Below are 21,867 nucleotides of genomic sequence, written 5' to 3' on the forward strand. Positions count from 1 at the left end.
TATACAGATCTAAAACTTATAGAAATCATAATCAAAATCATAGGCGTAGTCAACTTTATTTAGGGGTAACATTTAGTTTGAGGGTGAGTGAAGATAGCTAATAGCTAGTGTGGATTTTTCAATGCCGGAAATCGCTATTTACTTGTTTCTGTATTTTTATATTTTTATCTGGTATTATTTCTTTTTTCTTTAGACGTTTTCAAAAGGTTTTTAACAATATATGACAACAGTGTATTGTGGTCCGTAAATGTCTAATCTTAAATGTCTCATGACATGAATAGACCGCGATAGTCGTGACGTCAAAAAAAGTTTTCCAAACACGTTGTGTCTAGGTACACGCTAAAATGTACGCAAATAAAGAAGTTAAACTTCATCAAGCTAGTGACTATTTAGCGTGGGCAGTGACTGTATATTTTGATACACGTTATTTTGATATGTTTAGTGTTTGTTTGATAGAAAAATATTTGTTACGACCTTTAATTCTACCCATTCTACCTAACTTTTTTATTTGCGTAGACGTTAGCGTATACCCTAGACACAGCGTGTTTGGAAAAATTTTGACGTTTTGACGTCACACTATCACGGTACTGACATGACCAATGACATTTGTCAGATATAGGATTTATTTTCACAAGTTTTCACGTGTGTTTTATTTTCATAACCTCAAAAAACTTTTGTGCGAATTTAAAAAATTTATTATCTGACCTTAATACTTATATGAAAAATGAACATATTGAACGAAATAAATGAAGCATGGGCTTCCGAGTCGGAAGATGAAGTAGAAAATGTCAATCCTGTTCAGCAACCGAAAGAATCAAAAAGAAAATATGAAGACATTCCAACAACGGATGGTTCCCCATCCAAGAAAAAACGTAAAAACGACTTATATAAACCACCGACAGTGGAGGAATTAAACAATTTAAGGGAAGTAGAAAATCTGTACAATAATAATTTATTTAGGCTCCAAATTACAGAACTCTTAAATGAAGTTAAGATAAAGGCTAAAAGAAAGACTAAGTTGACCCAGTGGTTAACACTATTTAATGGCACTCTAGAATCGATACCAGCTAATAAATTAACACTGGCTGAACTAGAGAAGTTAGTAAAGAAGGCAAAACAGAAAAAGAAGAAAGGATGTCTACCACTTTTATTAAGAATTACCACTTATAAAAGAATATTTGAAACTGATCAGGATGTGAACTTATTTCTCGACAAACCAGAAAGTGTCCAGTGTTTTGGTTTGTATGAAAATAATTGTTTACCAGGCCCCAATTTATCATTAAATATAAACGTAGTAATGCCCCAAAGCGCTTTCTTAATAAAAGACTATTTGAACAATCGATATTTGGTAAAGAGGTGGTATTATTTATTGTACGTAGCTGAATATTTAAAACAAAAGAGGTTAGTTGATAACATAGAGATTGTGTATCACGAAAACAATCATTTGTGTCCAATAATAAAACTGCAACCTAAGGATTGTGATAAAACAGATGTTTTCATATACGTTTCGCCACAAAATGAATCATTTAAGTGTACCAGATTTTTACCAGAACAAAACAATGTTAAAGTTGATGTTTTTGAATGCGTAGTTGATATAGATACATTAAAAAGCTCTCCCACATTTCTGTACAACAGTTTACTAGCCCATGATGTAACTCTTCATGATAATAACGAATTCGTTAAAGAAGTTTTAAAAGATCATGAACATGTTCAAGATGCAATTAAATTATTGTGTATTTGGTTAACTCAGAGAGAACTTAACATTGGTTTTGGGGCTTTCACGGAAATATTGGTGCTGTATTTGGTAGCTTATTTATTGCACAAGAAGAAAATTACGAAGTTTATGAGCTCGTATCAAGTAGTGAGGTATTTTTGGAACTTTTTGAGTTCTACAGATCTTTTAAAGGAAAATATAAGTATTACAGAAGTATCTTCCGAGATTTTAACCAAGTTTAGACAACATTTTGATGTAGTATTCCTAGATAAATCCGGATGTTACAATTTAACTTCATTTTTAGCTAAAGATATGTACAAAAAAGTTAAATTAGAAAGTCAGGTTGCTATTAAACATCTCGATGAAAATAGATTTGCGTCTTTTAGAGAACTGTTTCTCACAAAGTATCCGTTTCCACATCAATATGATGTTGTTATTGATATTAGCAATTCTCTTAGTGATGAAAATAAATTTACGTTTTCTGATGAAGAAAAATCCACACATATTGGTTATGAAAACGTCCTTCGATTCAACCATATCTCAAATACCCTCAACAGAGGTTTAAACAAGAGAATCGATAATATTGTACCGAGAATCGAACTGTGTGGTAGTGATATCAAGAGATATCTTCTTGGAATCAACTTGAATCCAAATGACGCGTATAATTTTCTAGACAAAGGCCCGGATTTCAATATGTTTGAAGAAGCAGCTGAGTTTCGAAACTTCTGGGGACACCTTGCAACAGATAGAAGGTTCAGAGATGGGTCTATAAATGTAGCAGTTTATTTTAGAACCAACACCATTAGAGCGAAAAGAAATATAATCAAAAAGATCATCAACTTTGTTTTAGAAGAAAAACTGCAGTTGAAGTTTAAGGTAAATATTTTTATTATGTACTTAGGTTTATATAACACCAGTTTATAGTATCCTGCAGTGGTGTGCTGGCCATATAAATGAATCTGTGCGATCACCGAGAGGCCGCAGCCTCTTGAGGCCGGTCAGATAGGATTTTTTTACAAAAAATTTTAGATGTAACAAAAAAAAAATAATTTTTAATTTCTAATCGAATTTTAATTTTGCTAATAATATTAATAAAACATTTCAAAAAAATTTAAATTTTTCCAATTTCCTTAAAACATGTATGTACTCTGCAGAATAAAAAATGTCTTCCACATTTTTTCCGAATTATTGGAACTATTGAAAAACGATTTGATCAAGACAAATGATGTGATGTGAATCCAAAAATTTATGATGTTATATGCATCCTACATCCTAGACATTTTGACAATAAAAAATGGTATACCTTTAGCGGCATTTAAATCATTTACTGAAAAATTAAAAAAATTTTATCCAACCATAATTGCGACTGCAATTAGAGAAGAACTCGTGGATTGTGCTGATAAATGGATTGTATTAAAAAATAGGATTTTGCAAAATACTGAAATTATAGAAGATCGAGTTAATGAGGAATATGTTCAGTCTATAGAAATTATGAAGGATGATATTATTAATCTAAGTGATAATGAACATGAAGTAACAAATGACAATGTTGTTGATATCGTGATAACTTCACCTCCGTGTGGTACTAATAAGTATAAAGATTGTATAGCTTGCTGTTACGCTGTTTTGCATAAGTACAACTTATATCAGTGTACTTATCCAAATTTAAATAGTATATAAGCATTTATTAATTCTTTCAGTGACACAGAAATCTTGCGAAAAAAGCTTTTCAACGTTGAAATACATAAAAAATCAGTTAAGAAGTACTTTAACACAAGATCACTTGGAAATATTTATACTAAAGGCTATAGAAAAAGAAACATTGTATGAGCTTAAAAATGATGAAATAATCGACGAATTTGCTGAAAAATCTACTTTAATGCGGAAATTATTGGTCGAGAGTTAAGTTATTATTTTATAAAATAATTGTAAAAGAATGTTTAGATTATTGCATTTTATTAACATTTTAAATATTGTTGAATTAAAGTATTTGCACTGTACTTGTATTTGTACTCTCTTGTATAATCGATTTACTATAATTCAACTTAATACATGATTGAAAAATTCTCAAAATTTTATTTTACTTTTATCTTAATTACTACATCAAATTCATATTATATTTATTCAGGAAATCATGGTTTCTGCCTTACTGCATACAATATTGGCATACATGTCATTTATTATTTGTAAAATTATTGCTTATTCTTAAATAAAAAATATATCAAATTAAAATAAATCATTGAGTTTAAAGTTGATTTAAAAATAATTTATATTTTTGTTTTTTTTTTTGATTTTATAAATAACAATAAAACATCCTGATAATAATAGAAGGTAAAATGATGGGAGGCCGCTTTTCTATAAAATCACCGGGCCGCTTGAAAAGTTCCAGCACGCCACTGGTATCCTGCACCTTTTGGTTCCAATTTTCCAGCTGAGTCGATCTGTCCAATCTCCAGGTCATTAAATCTCCCTCAGACATTGTTTTTTGGATTCCACTTATACAGGTAGTTTTTGGTCTGCCCCTTTTCCTTCTTTCTGGAGGTTACCTTTCCATTATCAGCGTTGGGAGTTGATGTTTCTCCATTCTCTATGCATGGCCATACCAACAAAGTTGTTTTCCTGGATTTCTTCTATTATGTTCGTTTTCCTATTCATAATGTCTCATTCTTGTTCATTCGTTATGTATGAGACTCTAGACATGCAGACTGATCTTCACCAGAAGTCCATTTCCATGCGAGCAACTTCTGTTCTGTTCACTTATTCCATTGTCAGGTTTCACATCTATATAGTACCACGCTTTTAAGATGCTATTATATAGCTGTGTTTTCTTTTCTTTTGATACGGTTTTTGAGTAGTGACTTCAAAGTTCCTATTATTTCTTTCCTTTCATAATTCTTTCTTCTATCTTGTATTTTGTCCTTCCATTTTGTTGGATTGTTGTTCTGGTGGTATACATAATCAGAGCTTGGTTCGATAACCATATCATCCTCTAGTTATAACTCATTTTTCTCTCCTTCTATACACATATATTTGTTTTTCTCTATATTTTAGGCCCAATTTTTTGTATTCTCGAAACAGCCGGTTTGTCATAAATATTAGATCATCTTTATCATCATGCTAAAACATGATTTCTGCTATTTATTCAAGACCTCATTTATATAGGTTTTAAACAATGTTGGCGATAAGCTGCATCCTTGTTGTAGTCTCTTATTCACCATGAAGCTATCAGATAATCTGTTGTTGATTTTTATGTTTGATTGGGTGTTGTAGTAGAATTTTTGTACTGCTTTTCATCAAAGTTGTATTAATAGGGGATTTTTCTAGGACTTGCCATAATTACACAGTAGTAAAGTAACAAACTGAGGTTTGTTTTTAAAAGGTCTATATGTCTATCATGCTTTATTTTTTTGGCAGCCATAGCTCAGTGGCTATGTTACCAGCTTCACAAGCTACCTGAAAACCTTACTAGACCTTAGCCAGAAGGTTACATAAACTTGGCTTTACTTAATTCTTTATTTGATAAATTTTTGGGCATATACCAAATGACACATATATGAGATCTTGCTCTACCCATCTTGTATTCCTATTAACTTATTATATGTATAGAGCGTAATACTAATTTATTTCTTAATAAATTTCTTCCATGCTTTGCAGCTTTATATCTTTCTGTTTATTTCATTCCATATCTGCCTTGGTCTTCATCTTTTTTGTTTTTAAATATTTTTGCTTCCTACACTCTTTCACTGGTATGCTATCTTTCATCCAGTATAAATGACCCCATCAATTCAGTTGTTTCTCAAATACCCTGAATAGAGGGTACTATTATTAGTGAAACTTTCCAATCTTCTGAGAGGTCTTTGTTTTTGAATATTTTATTCATTATTTTTAGTAATATTTCTTCTCTATTTTTCCCATGTAGTACAGGAGCTGAAGCTTTTCATCTCGCAATTTTTACAGGATGGATCGATTTGCTTGAAAATATGACAATAAGTAGTGGATAGTCCAAGGATCAAAATCTATATGATGCCGTAAGGCGCTTTTACCATGGGGGTGCCACCCCATCTCGGGGGTCGAAATTTTTTATTATATTTTGACTGCAAAAGTTGATAAAAACATTCATTCTAAGCAAAAAATGTTCTATACATTTTTTTGATAAAATTAACAGTTCTCGATTTATTCGCTATCGAAAGTGTTAGTTTTATATAAAAAAAAATCAATGTTTACTCATAGTATACTCATTTACGATTCACTCAATTTTTGCCGTAGAAAAAAAGTTTTTAAACCATGTAATTAGAAATAAATAACCTACAATTTCATATTTAAACATTTTTTCGTATCTCTGATGCTAATCTTTCTATTCTGAAGAAAATGGCAATTTTTACCAAACTTAAAAAATTCGTTATTCGCGTTTAACTCCAGTTTTTTTAAAATTAATCATTTTAAGCCAGTCAAACTTCTAGAATCTATTAATAATACATAAATAAAGAAGGCTGAATAAGGCCAATGACTAAAAACACCGCTAACTTACATTATTATGCTTCTAATTGGATTTCTCTTTTTTTTTCAAAAAAATATATTGATTTTTTAACCGTAACTTTTTTATTTTTTATCTTAGAAAGTTTGATAAAAAAAGGATTTTGTAGGTTTTTACAAGATCTATAAGGCTATTAGTATTAAATCCTTTTAAAACCCTCATGCGCAAAAAGACGTGACTTTGAAAGGGTTGGTAACAGTGGTTTTTGTATGTTATTACAAGTTTTAATTGTCAATAGCTCACTCACTTTTTGCCTTAGAAACAATTTTTTAAGGGAAATCGCCTTAAAAACAATTAGTCCAGGAACCAAAGCCTTTCACCTCGCAATTTTTACAGAATGGATCGATTTGCTTGAATATTTGAGAGTAAGTAGTAGAGATGCATCAAGTCAAACTAGTTTGATTTTACTCAACAAACTTGACTTGACTTGAAAACCAAACTTTTTTTGTAAAAAAGTTTGACTTGACTTGATTTCGATATCTTTAGGTTTGACTTGAAATCAAACTTCTTCAAACAGTTTGAAGTTTGAATATCATATCGTGCAACATGTTTATTTTTAATTCTAATTGAGAGCATACCGCCTTTTGTTTTGACTTATTTGGACAGATCTGAACCTGTACTCTGCTAAATACTCCGCAAATTAGTTGTACATAATAGGTTATATTCATATTTAAAAGCATATGCTTTGCTTGTTTGTTATAATACGTTAGTTTTGAAAGGTGTGCTGAAAAGTGAATCTGATTTTGAAAATATAACCACTGCAAAAATTAAGACAAAAAAATCTGTAGGCGAGTCAGAATTAATTAACAAGAAAAATAAATATGTAGGTAATATACTGATTTATTTAATGTTCCGGCAGGCAATTCCAAAACAATGAAAATTGTAAAGTGCACATTATGTAAAAATGAAAACAGTGTTATAAAAATGACATAGTGGAACTAGTTCTTTAAAACATCTGAAGGTGCATTTAAATCAAAGCGAACACGAACGAACGAACGAAGGAACGAATTCGTAGGTGTTCGCTTGGTTATACGTTCGCTACAAAGTAGGACCACAGCGTAATAAAATCTAATATATACAGCATAATAAAATCTAATATATACTAATCTAATATATACTTATATTTACTATGCTGTGTATCTTATATTTACTATGCTGTGGTAGGACCATTTACATTGAGGCGAACCAATGTCGGATACAGATGAAGATATAATCGTTAGCGCTGCTAGTTTTATAGTTATTGCAGGACTTGCCGGAAAAAAAGGAAGAAGAGAGTGTGATGTTTGAGTTTGTTACAAAAGGGAAAAATGGAGGAGGTGATGCCTTGTTAAGTGATTTAATGATTGACAATTTAGGCCAAGTTACAAATTTCTGTAGAATGTCTAAGGAAGATTTTGAGATTTTGTTGAATTTGATTAGACCTAGCATTTCTAAAAATGATACAAATTTCAAAAAGCAATTACTGCCAAATAAAGAATGCTGCTAACGTTCTGCTTTCCTGCAACAGGTGACTCCTATGCAAGTCTTAAGTACTTGTTCAAAGTTTCAACTGAAGAAAGTAAAAAATGAATTATGAAAAATATATTTAATGGTAAAATTTAATTAAACAATTAATTATTTTAGTAGGTCTGTAATTTTAATATTATATTATTTGTATATATTGTACAAAAATAAGTGCACTACCAGACATTAATTCGGTTTTAGTCACCAGCCAGATAGATTTAAAAGCGTACAAATAATATGTATTTAGCAGTGACGTTAATTTTCGTTATTTTTGACTATTTGTAACGATTCCTTTAACTATCAATACCAGGTACTTTGTACTCTTAATGGTAATAGTTTTATTAGTCATCTATGAAATAGGTATAAAACTACCAAAGTGTAGGTATTTCTGGACCATCGTTCTGCCAATTCGTTTTCATAATAGATTAAAGAATAGAAGGATTTTTTTATTAGAGTTACAACAATAAAGCAACAAATAATGTAAAATATCAAAGAACCTTTTAGTACTGGCAGGTACCCATTTTTACCCAAGTTTCGACAAATTCGGGAATGCATATTGCCCGCACATGTTTTTAAGATGGATTTAAGACGTGTTTCTTGGTAGTGAAATGTTAATACAATAATATCTTATAGAAAATGCAATATTTGTTCTGCAAGGGAAAAAATGAGAAAATAATAAAGATTTTCTTAAATATAAGTATAAATTTTGATACGACTTCAATTTCATTTTGTCCTGTCTCTATTCTATAATTATTTGATTTAAAACAAAAATAATTTATCCAGGTAATTTTTTATTTTGTTGAAAATTTTGACGATAAGCTTTATTTATTAATATTTTATTTAAATCTGTCATTATCAACTATAGTCCATTCTTTCACGGTTTTTGCTCTAAATTTTAAAGAACCGCTTGGATTAACATGAAATTTGGCATACGCATAGCTTACATATCAAAGAAAAAAAGTGATATTGTGCCGATGTGTGCTTTTGCCCTGGGGCTGACTTTCACCCCCTCTTGGGGGTGAAAAAATGTAAGTCTAAAATAAGTCCGGAAATGGATAAACTGACTAATTTTAAGTAACTTTTGTTTTATAGAGCTTTTTCGCCAAGTCAACACTTTTCGAGTTATTTGCGAGTGAATATGTTCATTTTTCAACAAAATAACTACATTTTTAGACGGTTTTTCGCAAATAACTCAAAAAGTAAGTATTTTGTCGAAAAAAACGTTCTTAGTAAAAATATATCCTGTAAAAAAATAAAAAAAATGGCGTACGCGTTAGGTCTCTGGACCTCGTAAAACCAGAGTTATAGCCAATGAAAAATAGATTCATATTCACCAAATTTCAAATAGAATACTTCGAAGTAAAATATCCAAAAAATTAAGCACTTTTTGGGGAAAACCCATTATAACTTTTTTAAAGTGTTTAAAAAAAGCTTTATTTTTGTTGTTATAAAAAGTTTCTAGCAATAAATTTAAACAAGTTACGCTCAAAATAAAGTTGGTCGCCTTTGTTTTGGCAAAAAAAATCGGGAAGACCACTCCCTAATTAGCAACTTAAATGAAATTAATCGTTACCGCTCCCCAAATTATTTTACTTATGTTATGTTTATATGATCTGTAAGTTTCATCGATTCAAAGTGCTTATTTTGGAAAAAATTTGGTTCTAAAGTAAAATTTTTAAAAATTTTAATTTTGAAAAATATGCTTTTTTTCAAAATAACTTAAAAAATGTTAGAGATACCAAATCTCGAAAAACAAAAAAGTCAGCATTGCTTTTCTGAATATCATGTCTGTATTTTTTTGTTTTTCTGTTAGACAAAAATTGATTGAGATTTGGTGTTTCTAATTTTGCATACATTCGTGATGAGTGACTCGTTCAACCCCTTTTAACTACAGCCCTTTCAAAAATAAGGACTTTGAACCGATGAAACTTACAGATCATAAAAACAATACATACACGGGTCAAGAAACTTGTGAAGTCGTAACGATTAAGTTCATTTGAGATACTAATTAGGGGGTGATTTTCCCGATTTTTTTACCAAAAAAAAAGGTTCTAACTTTATTTTGAGCGTAACTTGTTTACTTTTGATGCTAGAAATTTTTTTAAAAAAACAAAAATGAAGCTTTTTTTAAACACTTTAGATAAGTTGTAATGAGTTTTCCCCGAAATGTGCTTCATTTTTGGTTATTTCACGTTAAAGTATTCCATTTGGAATTTGACGAATATGAACCTATTTTTAATTAGCTATAACTCTGCTTCTACTAGGTATAGAAACGTGATATATACACCATTTTTTCAAATATTTTACAGGCTATATTTTTGCTACGAATGTTTTTTCGACAAAATACGTACTATTTGAGATATTTGCAAAAAACCGTCTAAAAGTGTGGTTATTTTGTTGAAAAAATGAACATATTCACTGGCAAATAACTCGAAAAGTATTGACTTAGTGAAAAAACTCTATAGAACAAAAGTTACTTAAAATTAGTCAGTTTATCAATTTTCGGACTTACTTTGGACGAATACTTTTTCACCACCAAGAGGGGGTGAAAAGCACCCCGGGGCAAAAGCACATATCGGCACAATATCACTTTTTTTCTTTGACTTGTTAGCTATGTGTATGCCAAATTTCATGTCAATCCAAACGGTTCTTTAAAATTTAGAGGTTTTGCAATATTTTACCGTTAAAGAACGGACTACTAATAGTTTGAGATAAATAAAACGTGCAAAAATGTCTGGCAATTATAAATTCATATTTCGTCTTCTTAAGATGCTGTGCATTTCTGCGTAGGCGTCCACCGTACATTGTCTTGTCAGGGGAAACCTTAGATAGTCAGGATTACATAATTCTGTTTTTAGCAGCATTGCGAAGCATTTCATAGCTGTGGATCCCTGTCCATTGGCGAATACGCAGCCATGACATCTGTTTACGTCCCAGTCCTCTCTTACCCTCTACACTTCCGTCGAGTATCAGATACCGAAAAGTGTATCGTTATCTTCGTAATATGTGCCCCAAGTATGTAGTCTTCTTACTTTTAACATAATTAAAAAGTTCCCTATCCTATAAACCCGCTCTTCTTAGTACTTCCTCATGTCTGACTCTGTCCATCCATGATATTCTATGCATTCGACGTAGGCACCACATTTCAAACATTTCGACGTCCAAATCGGGTGTATTGCCAAAATACACCCGAATGTACGCCCAAAATGATATTGCCAATATTTATGAGTTGCGTTCCTGAAAAATTACTAACATTTTTATCTCGAAGAAAAGTACAGTAGAACGTCGATAATCCGGACGTCAAAAATCCGGACCGTCAATAATCCGGATTTGTATCTAGCAAAAATATCTGATTCTTTTAAAATAAATTAAGAACTTAGCTGCGAAAAACGAGCCTCTACCGCAGTTCAAAAATATTTTACACATTTTTTTAAAAGCCCAAATAGTGTCTGATGTTTTTACTGTACACATGCTGCTATTATAAATTAATTACAATACAGTGTTTAAACATAAAAAAATGTTTTGATTAATTTCACCTCTAGACACTTTACTGTACAAGAGAAAACATAAAATTTTAAAACGTTTGTTGTACTTTAATGTGTATACTGGCCTTCTTTGAGGTAATTTCGATAATCCGGATAATTTGATAATCCGGATGGGGTTCGGTCCCAATTAATCCGGATTATTGACGTTCTACTGTATATCTACTAAATAAATTAATTTTCAAACTCTTTCAAACTAGTTTGACAAACAGTTTGAATTTTCAAACCTGTAACTATTGACCAGTTTGACTTGACTTGAATTAATGACAGAAGGATTGACTTGAGTTTGACTTGAAATTAAGTCAAACTCAAGTCAAGTTCAAACATTCAAGTCAAACTTGTGCAACTCTAGTAAGTAGTGGATAGTCCAAGGATCAAAATTTATATGATGCCGAAAGGCGCTTTTACCATGGGGGGATTGCCACCCCATCTCGGGGGTGGAAATTTTTTAATATATTTTGACCGCAAAGTTGATAACATCGTTCATTCTAAGCAAAAAATGTTCTATACATTTTTTTGATAAAATTAATAGTTTTCTATTTATTCGCTATCGAAAGTTTAGTTTTATATCGAAAAAATCAATGTTTTTTTAATTCAACCATTTACGATTCACTCAATTTTTACCGTAGAAAAAATTTTTTCAAACCACGTTCTTGGGAATTAAATAACCTACAATTTCATTTTTAAACATTTTTTCGTATCTCTGATGCTAATCTGTCTATTCTGAAGAAAATGGCATTCTTTACCAAATTACCAAAATTCGTTATTCGCTTTTAACTCCAGTTTTTTTAAATACTAATCATTCTAAGCCAATCTAACTTCTAGAATCTATTAATAATACATAAATAAAGAAGAATAAATAAGGCCAATGACTAAAAACACCGTTAACTTACATTATTATGTTTGAAATTGGATTTCTCATTTTTTTTTTCAAATAAATACATTGATTTCTCAACCGTAATTTTTTTATTTTTCATCTTAAAAAGTTTTGCAAAAAAGAATTTTGTACGTTTTTGGGTTGGTAAAGTTGGTTTTTCATGTTATTACAAGATTTAATTGTCAATAGCACTCTCAATTTTTGCCGTAAAAAAAATTTTTGTAAACTATTTTCTTGGAAATTAAATAAGCTACAATTTCATATTTAAACATTTTTTCGTATCTCTAATACTAATCTTTTTATTCTGAAGAAAAGGGCATTTTTTTACCAAACAACAAAAATTCGTTATTCGCTTTTAAATCCATTTTTTTTAAAACTAATTATTCTAAGCCGGTCAAACTTCTAGAACCTGTTAATAATAAATAAATAAAGAAGACCGAATAAGGTCAATAACTAATTTAAATTAGGGTGGTGATTAGGGGATTGTGTGGGATCACTTATTCCCTGGAAAAAATAGGGACTGACATTCTTTTCATTATAAGTCACTTAATTTTTGAGCTAGAGACTTTTTTTATTTCTGGAGATAGATATTTTTAAATACTTTAAATTAGTTTAAACAAGTTATCCTCGAAAAATGCATAGTTTTCCCGTCTTTTGAGTTTGAAACTACAATATTTAGCATTTGACGAAGAAGAGCTACAATATAATAAAGTATAGCTCGATTACTATTGGTCTTAAAGAAAATTAGAAAACACGGTTTTGTTTATTTTTTCAAAAGGTGCATTTTTGTTAAGCAAAGTTGTTTTGATAAAACGAAAACTTTTTGAGTTATTAGCAGAACACTGATTAATAACATTGATTTTTTCGATATAAAACTAACATTTTCGATAGCGAATAAATCAAAAACTATTAATTTTATCAAAAAATGTATTGATAGGTATTCTTGAGTACTTTGACAAGTGTTTAGTAAATATATTTTATAAAATGCACTGTTTTCCCGTTATTTGAGCTTGAATACTTAGATTTGGGTACTAGCCGAAAAAAATATACATTCCATCACCTATAACTCACTTTTTATTAATTCTCAAAGGTTTTTCGAATAATAAATCTCGTTTATTTTTTATTATCTTCAATTTTGGTAATCATAACTATTTTGATAAAACTTACAGTTTTTGAATTTTTTGCTTAGAATTAATGTTTTTACCAACTTTTGCGGTAAAAATATAATAAAAAATTTCCACCCCCGTGATTTGGTGGCAACCACCCCCATGGTAAAAGCGCCTTACGACATCATATTATAGATTTTGATCCTTGGACTATCCACTACTTATTCTCAAATTTTCAAGCAAATCTATCCATTCTGTAAAAATTGCGAGGTTTTGTCCTATTTTAAGCTTCATTACTTGGATTAATGTTGTTTATAATATGTTTCATTTTAATTCAATAAAAATGTATTCAGTAGTAATTGCACAAGAGCTCTGAAATTATTGAATTTTTCCCGAGTGACACTTTGACAGTTTTAATTTCACGAGCCGAAGGCGAGTGAAATTATGTCGAAAGTGTCACGAGAGCAAAAATTCTATATTAATTTCAGAGGTCGAGTGCAATTTGTTGCGATTATTTCATGAATAAAACTCTTCAAAACCAAAATTTTATTGTAATTTATTTATGTAAGTACCATTAAAAACACAGTTTTTATAAATATTTGACCATTGAAAGTCATCACTTTTATAATTTTTAAAACATTAATTGTCATTAATGTCACTGAATGTATTTTTTCATAGCAACGAAGGGCATCTGACGTAGTATACTTAACGACGGGAGATTATCAAAAATTATCGATTTAATTCAGATTTCTGTAGCTTTCTATTGGTCAGAATCTCATATGAATGAAATAATCATTTTAATTTTTTTATTTTATTCAAGACTTGGTATTCACACAATGTTGCCAAACTGAATTTTGTTACATTCGGTTTAAAATTTACAGCCGATTACCGAGCCTACTATACTTACGTACTTCTTTATATATTTCAGATTTTCTATGACAAGTTCGAAGACGTAATTTTATTCAAACGTTTAGTACCGAATTACCCAAGTGGTACAAACGAAGAGACATGTCTAAAAATTATTCACGCGTCGGATGCATTGAGCAAGATGTTGAGGATGTTGCAGTTGCCGTTGAAGATCACTGGTGTGCAAGGAGTATCTGATGTCTTCGCCTACGCTCAACCTTTTCCACCGATACCAGCTAATTATCAGGTACGAACCTATATAGATATTGTTATTATTGACATCAATTACACAACATTTTCACCTTTTCCACACAGGGGTAAAGACATGGTCGTCTTTATTTAAACAGGCCGTTGTATGAGATGTGGCAACACTGTCTAGCTGACAAATAGACATATTTATAAATATAATAGTGGACGTATAGTAGGAAGAATACAATTTTAAAAAGTGTTTTTTGATTAAATTAACACAAAATTCATCATCCACCTATATCTTTTGAATTTAAGTGTGAATCATGTGTTAACAACCCTGGACTGACTGGTGACGCTTTTTATAGAGACTTCCATGCGATGAACGTCCTAGATTCTTTGTCCTAGATGTTACAAGTTTTCTTTCTCAATTTAATTGGGATAATTTGTTTAAAAATAAGTCTCTTGATGACATGATCAGTATTTTTTACGATATTATATACTTAACAATTGATCTTTATGTTCCTGTTAAAAAGTATTCAGCAAAGAAATTTCCGGTGTGGTTTTCTCCAGATCTCAAAGTTACAATTATTCAGAAAAAGAAAGTTCACAAAGAATATCTGAGAACTAAATCCCCCACTCTCTTTAATGCGTTTTCTGGTTACATTTACCAAATGCAGAGGTACAGTGCCACCTGTTACACTAAATGGACAAGATCTGCCTCAATCTGACAGCGTTAAGTATTCAGGGATGCACTTGGATAAAGGACTGACCTGGAGAAAGCACATTTTTAACAAACGAAAACAACTTGGCTTAAAACTCAGCAAATACTACTGGCTATTGGGAAGACAGTCAAAGCTTAGTTTAAAAAACAAATTATTGGTGTATAAAGTAGCCTTAAAACCAATATGGACATATGGTGTACAACTATGGGGTACAGCTGCAAACTCAAACATAGAGATATTGGAACGCTTTCAGTCGAAGGTACTACGGACCGTAACAAATGCACCTTGGTTTATACCTAACAGAGAAATCAGAGACGATCTTCAAGTAGCCACAGTAAAGGAGACAGTGAGTGAATACAGCAGCCGCTATTTGGTAAAATTAGAAAACCACCCTAATAATCTTGCACTAAACCTGCTGGATAATAGTGAGCAGACTCGGAGACTGAGGAGGCACAAACCACTGGAGCTACCACATAGGTTCTAAGCAGAAGTGAAGTGTCGTGTAGTGCAGTGCAGTGAACTACTTACCCTTTCAGGGCACAGTTCAATAATTTAAGAGGCTAGTGGAGTCTTTGTTATCATTGGATAACAAATCCAAATTTATACTTACACCCCTTTGAACAAACAACTAACATGCTTATAATTTTTTTTGTTTATTGATTGCATGTAGTGAATAACCTATAATAAAAAAAAACCTTTATTCAAGACATTTTTTTAAATTGTGGATAGATGGCGCTATAATCGGAAAAAAACGGTTTATCGTGATACCCTATGTAAATTATAAAAACGGTCTAATATTTCGAGAATTACACTTCCAAATGAAAAACCAAAAAACACGAGTTTTTAATATTTGTCAAAAACCTATCGAAATACACCAAATACGACCCTCCACCCTATACCCTGGAGGTAGGGTGGGGGGTAACTTTAAAATCTTTAATAGTAACCCCCATTTTTATTGCAGATTTGTATTCCTCATGAAAAAATAAGTAACATTTATTGTAGGCATTTTTCAGAATTGTTAATAGATGGTGCTATATTTCTAATTTATACTACATCTTAAAGCGAAAACTTCAACACAGTAGACAACTTCAAAACAGTAGACAATGTAAACAAGCTTTTGTTTCCAAAGTCAACTTGATATTATTTTGTTTTTGTTAAAATTAAAGCCAATGAATTTTGTGCCAAAACTTTTAGGACATAGTTAATCATTCCTTGTCCTAATTCATATACAGGGTGTCCCCGAAAATAGTGTGTTCCTTTAAGATATGGATATAGGTAATACACAATTTAGAACAAAAAAGTCCTATAACAGTTTTTCTAAAGATAACCGTTTCCAAGAAAAAAATTATATTGTTCTCCATATAAGTGAATTTTTATTTTCATAAATTTGAATGACATGGCAACGTAGCATAGAAGAACTTGCTGTGACTGGAAATTTAACCTAATAACCCCTTGTTTATTTACTTTGAGGTGTGATTTTTGGGGTTGTTGACATCGTAGGTACCTAACTGCAAAATAATGGATATGGGTTTGGTTGATATTTACATTATTTTACCTACCAGATGCAACTGACCTACAAACCTACTTTGCGTAGTTGCCAGACTTCAATTTGCATATCAAAATGTATTTTCGTTTTTTGGTCAAACGGATCAATTTAGAAAAAAAATGTTATAAGCCTTTTTTGCTCCACATTGTGCCTTGTACCTATACCTTTAAGGAACGCACTATTTTCGGGGACACCCTGTATTGTACATATATTAAATTGATTTTCTAATTGTGTCATATTTTTTTTCAGCCGGATTCTAGCATACTCTTAACTAAGGGTGACAATATAATCTTCAATGTAGACCAAAAAATGAAGAAAGTTCCACGATTCGTTCAAACAGTAGACTGCGTGTTACAGCTCGAACAAAGCTCGAAATGGCCGAACGATCTTCAAGCTCTTCGAGACATCAAAACCATCTTTTACCTAGACATCGCGAAGCTACTGAAAGATAACCATGGGCTCCTCACACATCCTACTCCTGGATATTTAGACGTTTTCTACCAAGGTGTAGTGTTCCGGTACAGGCTGTTCGTGTCTAAAGAAGTTGGTCTAGTGAAGAAAATACATAGTGAGAGTGGTGTAACTAGCTATAAAGAATCCCTGGAAAGTTATAATATGGAAATGTCGTTGAGTGTGGTACCGAAGATAATTGGTGGTCTGAGGGGTATACAGTCTGCATATCCGAGTTACGGACCTGGTACCGCTCTAATCAAGCGATGGTTAAGAGCTAATCTTCTGGACGAGTTCCATATTTCAGATCTGGTTATAAATCTTCTAGCTGCTTCACTGTACCTCAACGAAAACTCCCCTAACCCAGTCACTCCACAAAAATCGTTCTTGAGGTTCCTCAAGTTCCTATCTGAAACAGACTTTACCTTATATTTAGTAATAGTCAATTTCAACGAAGAAATATCCAAAGACGACATAGCTACGATTGAGTCTGAAGTTACTAATAACAGGAACAGCTTTCCAAATCTCTGCATTGTTACACCGTATGACCATTCCAGTACAATAACCAAGAATGCTCCATCCAAGCAGATTTTGAACCGAATTAAGTTATTAGCTGTAGAAAGCTTGAAGTTTATCGATCAGATTATCGTAGGACAGAACAACCTAGGTATAAAGGAGCTTTTTATACCTAACTTTGAAGGATTTAACGCCCTAATTAACATAAAACGAGCATTTAATTCCAGAAGGCACGAGCAAATCGCCTTTTCTGCCGTCGAAAAGAGAACGGTAGTAGAAAAATACGAAGCCAATAACTCCGATCGAATACCGATAGTGAACTTCGACCCTGTCGCAGAATATTTGAAAACTCTGAGAGAAAATTATGGAAAATACGCGTTGTTTTTCCACGACAGCTATGGAGGCAATGTAATAGGAGTTTTGTGGCACCCGAGAGTCTTTGAAACGGATGAGTTTAAGGTTGGTAAAATTAACGGGAGTGAAATAAAGGAGGGTAAAGTTGTTTTTAACTTTGATCGTGTAATCGAGGACTTTTACGTATTGGGAAGAGGTTTGGTGCAATATATCGAGAGGAAATAGAGACTACTGAAGATGTTTGGAGATTTTCTCGTGCAAATGACATGTTCTGTTATTAACCGTGATTTAACAGCATAATCACTACAAAAACTTTTATGTCAGGTTTAGAACTGTATACATACAACTATACTATTTTGGTATAATATTTATAATAATGTATAGAAATAAACAGTGCTGTTTTTGTAACTATACAGGTTCCGGTACGCAATGTTCCAGTGGGTCTGGGGGTTATTCATAAGGAGGGTCCGCCCCCGAGAAAAGTTTTTAAATTTAGCCTCAGTAAGGGCGTTTGAAAGCTATTTGGGAGCAAGGAAAAATTAAGGAATTTGTCTATAGTTTTGTTGTTTTTTTTAAGATATTCTTCTTTAGCGGCGAATCGATTGAGGGTAAAATTTGATTGATCCGCGCGCATGCGCACACCGACAGTATGGTATTAGTCGTTATACGGGCTCTGATTGGGTATTGAAATTTTGAAATGATCTGTCAGTAATTGTTCAATATGGAGGTTATCGGTAAACAAAAATATTGTATAATATTAGTTTTTATTGATGTGTGGACAGAAATAAAATCAAATTTATAATTATAGTGACTTTTTAAATAGTTTTGAAAAGCCGCAGGTACGTAATTCTAAATGTTTTAGTTGGAAATACCTAATAGTTTCGATACATATCTATTTGGAAAATGTAAACAAAATAATGTAGTTACCTATTAGTAGGCAATGCTTTAATTTACATAATCTGATTACGAACAAACTTTCTACAAATCTTCATCTCATATATCGTTTTCTTACTCTATATTTTGTTGTATTTTATTTCGACAAAAAACAAACTAATAATTTTATTAAATTCGTATAAATTTATGGTGTAAACGTTTAGTTTGTGTATATTACCACATGACGTATACGCGAATGTGGTGCAGTTTGAAATGCCGTCAACTTTCGTACGGCGCGGTAGACGTGAAGTGGGTTCGAGCCCCAAGCAAGTTATTATTTTTTTATAGATTTTATGATTGTAAGTATATTATTATATAATTTTTGAAGATATTCTTCTTTTTTGAAAGTGGTAGATAAGAAAGTTAGTTTGATTTTTAAACAAAATAAGTACAAATAACCATTTAAGTATATTTACTTCGTTTAAATTACCTATTATATAATAGAAGAATATCTTCTTACGTGCGTACAAAGTACACACACATTCTTTTTTATTTTGTGTCTCGAGAGGTACCGGCGCGTACCGTCACAAAAACAGCACTGGAAATAACTGTTGTTATTAAATATGAGAATAATATTGTTGTTTTTTTTATTAAATTACATAAATTGACTTTAAAGTTGACAAGGGACCAGGTCCAGATAACAACAGAAATGCTCAAGGCTACTGAAGAAACGGGAATATTCTCTAACTTGTACAAAATCAAATGGAGCAGGAATATTGGGGAGGTAGAGGTACAGGATAAAAGAGACTGAAGAAGAGAGGCACTTATTGAAACAGTGAAAATGCACAGCTCTGTAACATAGCTAACAACAGGAGGGAAATACACACACTATCAACATAGAAGTTGGAGTTCGACAAGGTGACAACGGGCCTACCCCAAAATCCCGACGGGAAAAATCCCGACACGTCAGAATTCCGACAGGTTTGATAAGTTTTTTTAACATATAATTACATTTATTTCTTGTTTTTTGTTTATGGCCATCTGTTTTTTATTTTTTGTTACTAAACAAAAGTATTTACCATTTAATATGAACTAATTTTCTAAATAAAATTTCTAACTTGCCAATATGTAGTCCAATAATATATGTACCTATAATCTAATCCTGAATTCAAGTTTACTTTCATATAATAGATACAGTCGAACCCGCTTATTAGAGTACCGGTTATAGGAATATCCCGGTTTAAGGAATAGAAATTTGAGGTCCCGAAACGTTTCTATTTACTCCTTAATAAATTTATCCGCTTAAAAGACTACGTTTTAATTAATTAATACCGCCATTATTGTATAACTAGACCAGATTGTGTAGATAAACAATGATATTGCTTAATCGAATATTATTCAAGTGGACGAACAACTTTTTATTCATATTTTCCAAAAAAATTAAAATTATGTATGGGTTCTTATATTTTTCAGATAATAAATACTTTATTACGCACCAGTTGGACCCTTTTACGAAATACAACAGGCCATAAAATATCCTACTTTTACTTGTCTCACAAAACTTGTAAAAATTTCTATTGAGACGTACCTCCTTGCAGTTACAAATTTTATTGGTTAATGGTTTATTGACTTCGACAATACAATGGCAGACAAGCATAGAAATGTTTTCTTTTACTGATAACCGCCCTGTCCATTCATAAACCCGACATGAGTTTGAATATTTTAACAATCCGTTTTTGCCTGCCAATGTGCCAATTCATCAAAACACAGAATTCGACAAAATAAAGGCCGAATATTTTTAAGAGTTGCTGTTTCGTTTGACGATAATTTATCGGTTTTCGAACCCAACTCAATATTAAAGCGAAAGATGAGGCAAAAAATGAAAATTTTTTCGATTTTGTGGATATTTCATGCTTATTAATGGATTTATGCACAGAAAATATAATTTGGTTTTTTAATAAAATAAGTTACACTGCTGTATCATTGACATAAAAGGACCTAAAACCATATAAATTTAATGTAAATGTAGGTACATACATAGTATGTACTATTATTATGTAGGTCTATTCAGTAGGTACACTTATTTCTACTAGCCATCAATGATCGGGTATTAGAATATCCCGGTTATAGGAATATTTTTGCTTGGCACGAAGGCTATTCCAATAAGCGGGTTCGACTGTATTATCATGTCACTTTCAACCTTCCATTTCAGTAAGTAGGTATGGCTTTTATATTATAAAATGAAGTGTTTAAATAATTGTTTCTTTTAAAATACATAATAATTAATAGTATTGTTCAAGCAATCTATATAGTGTAATGGGTAAGATTATTGTAGCTTTGGGTTGTTCTTCTTTAATATTAGGCCGGCAGCTGGTGTTTTCTGGTAATTAAATATGTAGTTAAAAATATTTATTTATACTTAGGTAAATACCGTTAAAGCAGGACATAATATTGTATTAAAATTAATTTTATCAATTTTTTAATAACATTTAACCTCACAGGGACCTCCCTCTTACCGCATGCTTGCATTAATAACTGATGTAGAATAGCTTTTATAATTAATCTTGTTATTGTTAGAATTACTGATACTAAAAGAACTTTATAAAAACACAGTTAGATCTAAAATTACTTTAGGTATACAGTTCAAAACTTTTAAAATTCAGCACAAAATGCAAACATGTCCCCGCTCTTTTTTTATTAAAAATACAAAATCTAAAAATATTTTTTTAACCGAGTCTTTTCATTAGTACACTTATGCTTGGAAAATGAATTGCACAACACAACAATTAAAATACTGATACACTTAACTCATTTTCTCCTTCTTCCGTATTTTCTTCGTCACTATCATCGCCCAATTCAATAATAAATTTATTTCCACCATTAATGTGGAAGTGCCAATCTTCTTATAATATTATTCTACTTTGATCACTTTGGCGATTTACAGTCTACTTCTTTTTTAATTATCTCAATTACCTTTATGTCAAATTTAGGAAATGTATTTGAACGCCTTATACTTGGTTTTAATTGTCCCCAAA

At 31.4% G+C, this 21,867-nt stretch overlaps 2 protein-coding genes across 2 annotated transcripts in view; one reads left to right on the forward strand and one right to left on the reverse strand.

Moving 5' to 3' along the window:
- LOC126884896 (adhesion G protein-coupled receptor A3) overlaps positions 1–21,867 on the reverse strand; it is a 400,023-nt gene that overhangs the window by 115,873 nt on the left and 262,283 nt on the right. The window lies entirely within an intron of this gene.
- On the forward strand, positions 611–19,467 carry LOC126884897 (nucleolar protein 6). The gene is made up of 3 exons (XM_050651224.1): positions 611–2,590; positions 14,205–14,429; positions 16,889–19,467. Exons 1-3 carry the CDS (start codon positions 725–727, stop codon positions 18,182–18,184), a joined length of 3,387 nt encoding a protein of 1,128 aa, XP_050507181.1. The 5' UTR covers positions 611–724; the 3' UTR covers positions 18,185–19,467.

Source organism: Diabrotica virgifera, chromosome 5 (genome assembly GCF_917563875.1).
Source record: "Diabrotica virgifera virgifera chromosome 5, PGI_DIABVI_V3a".
Classification (NCBI taxonomy): domain Eukaryota; kingdom Metazoa; phylum Arthropoda; class Insecta; order Coleoptera; family Chrysomelidae; genus Diabrotica; species Diabrotica virgifera.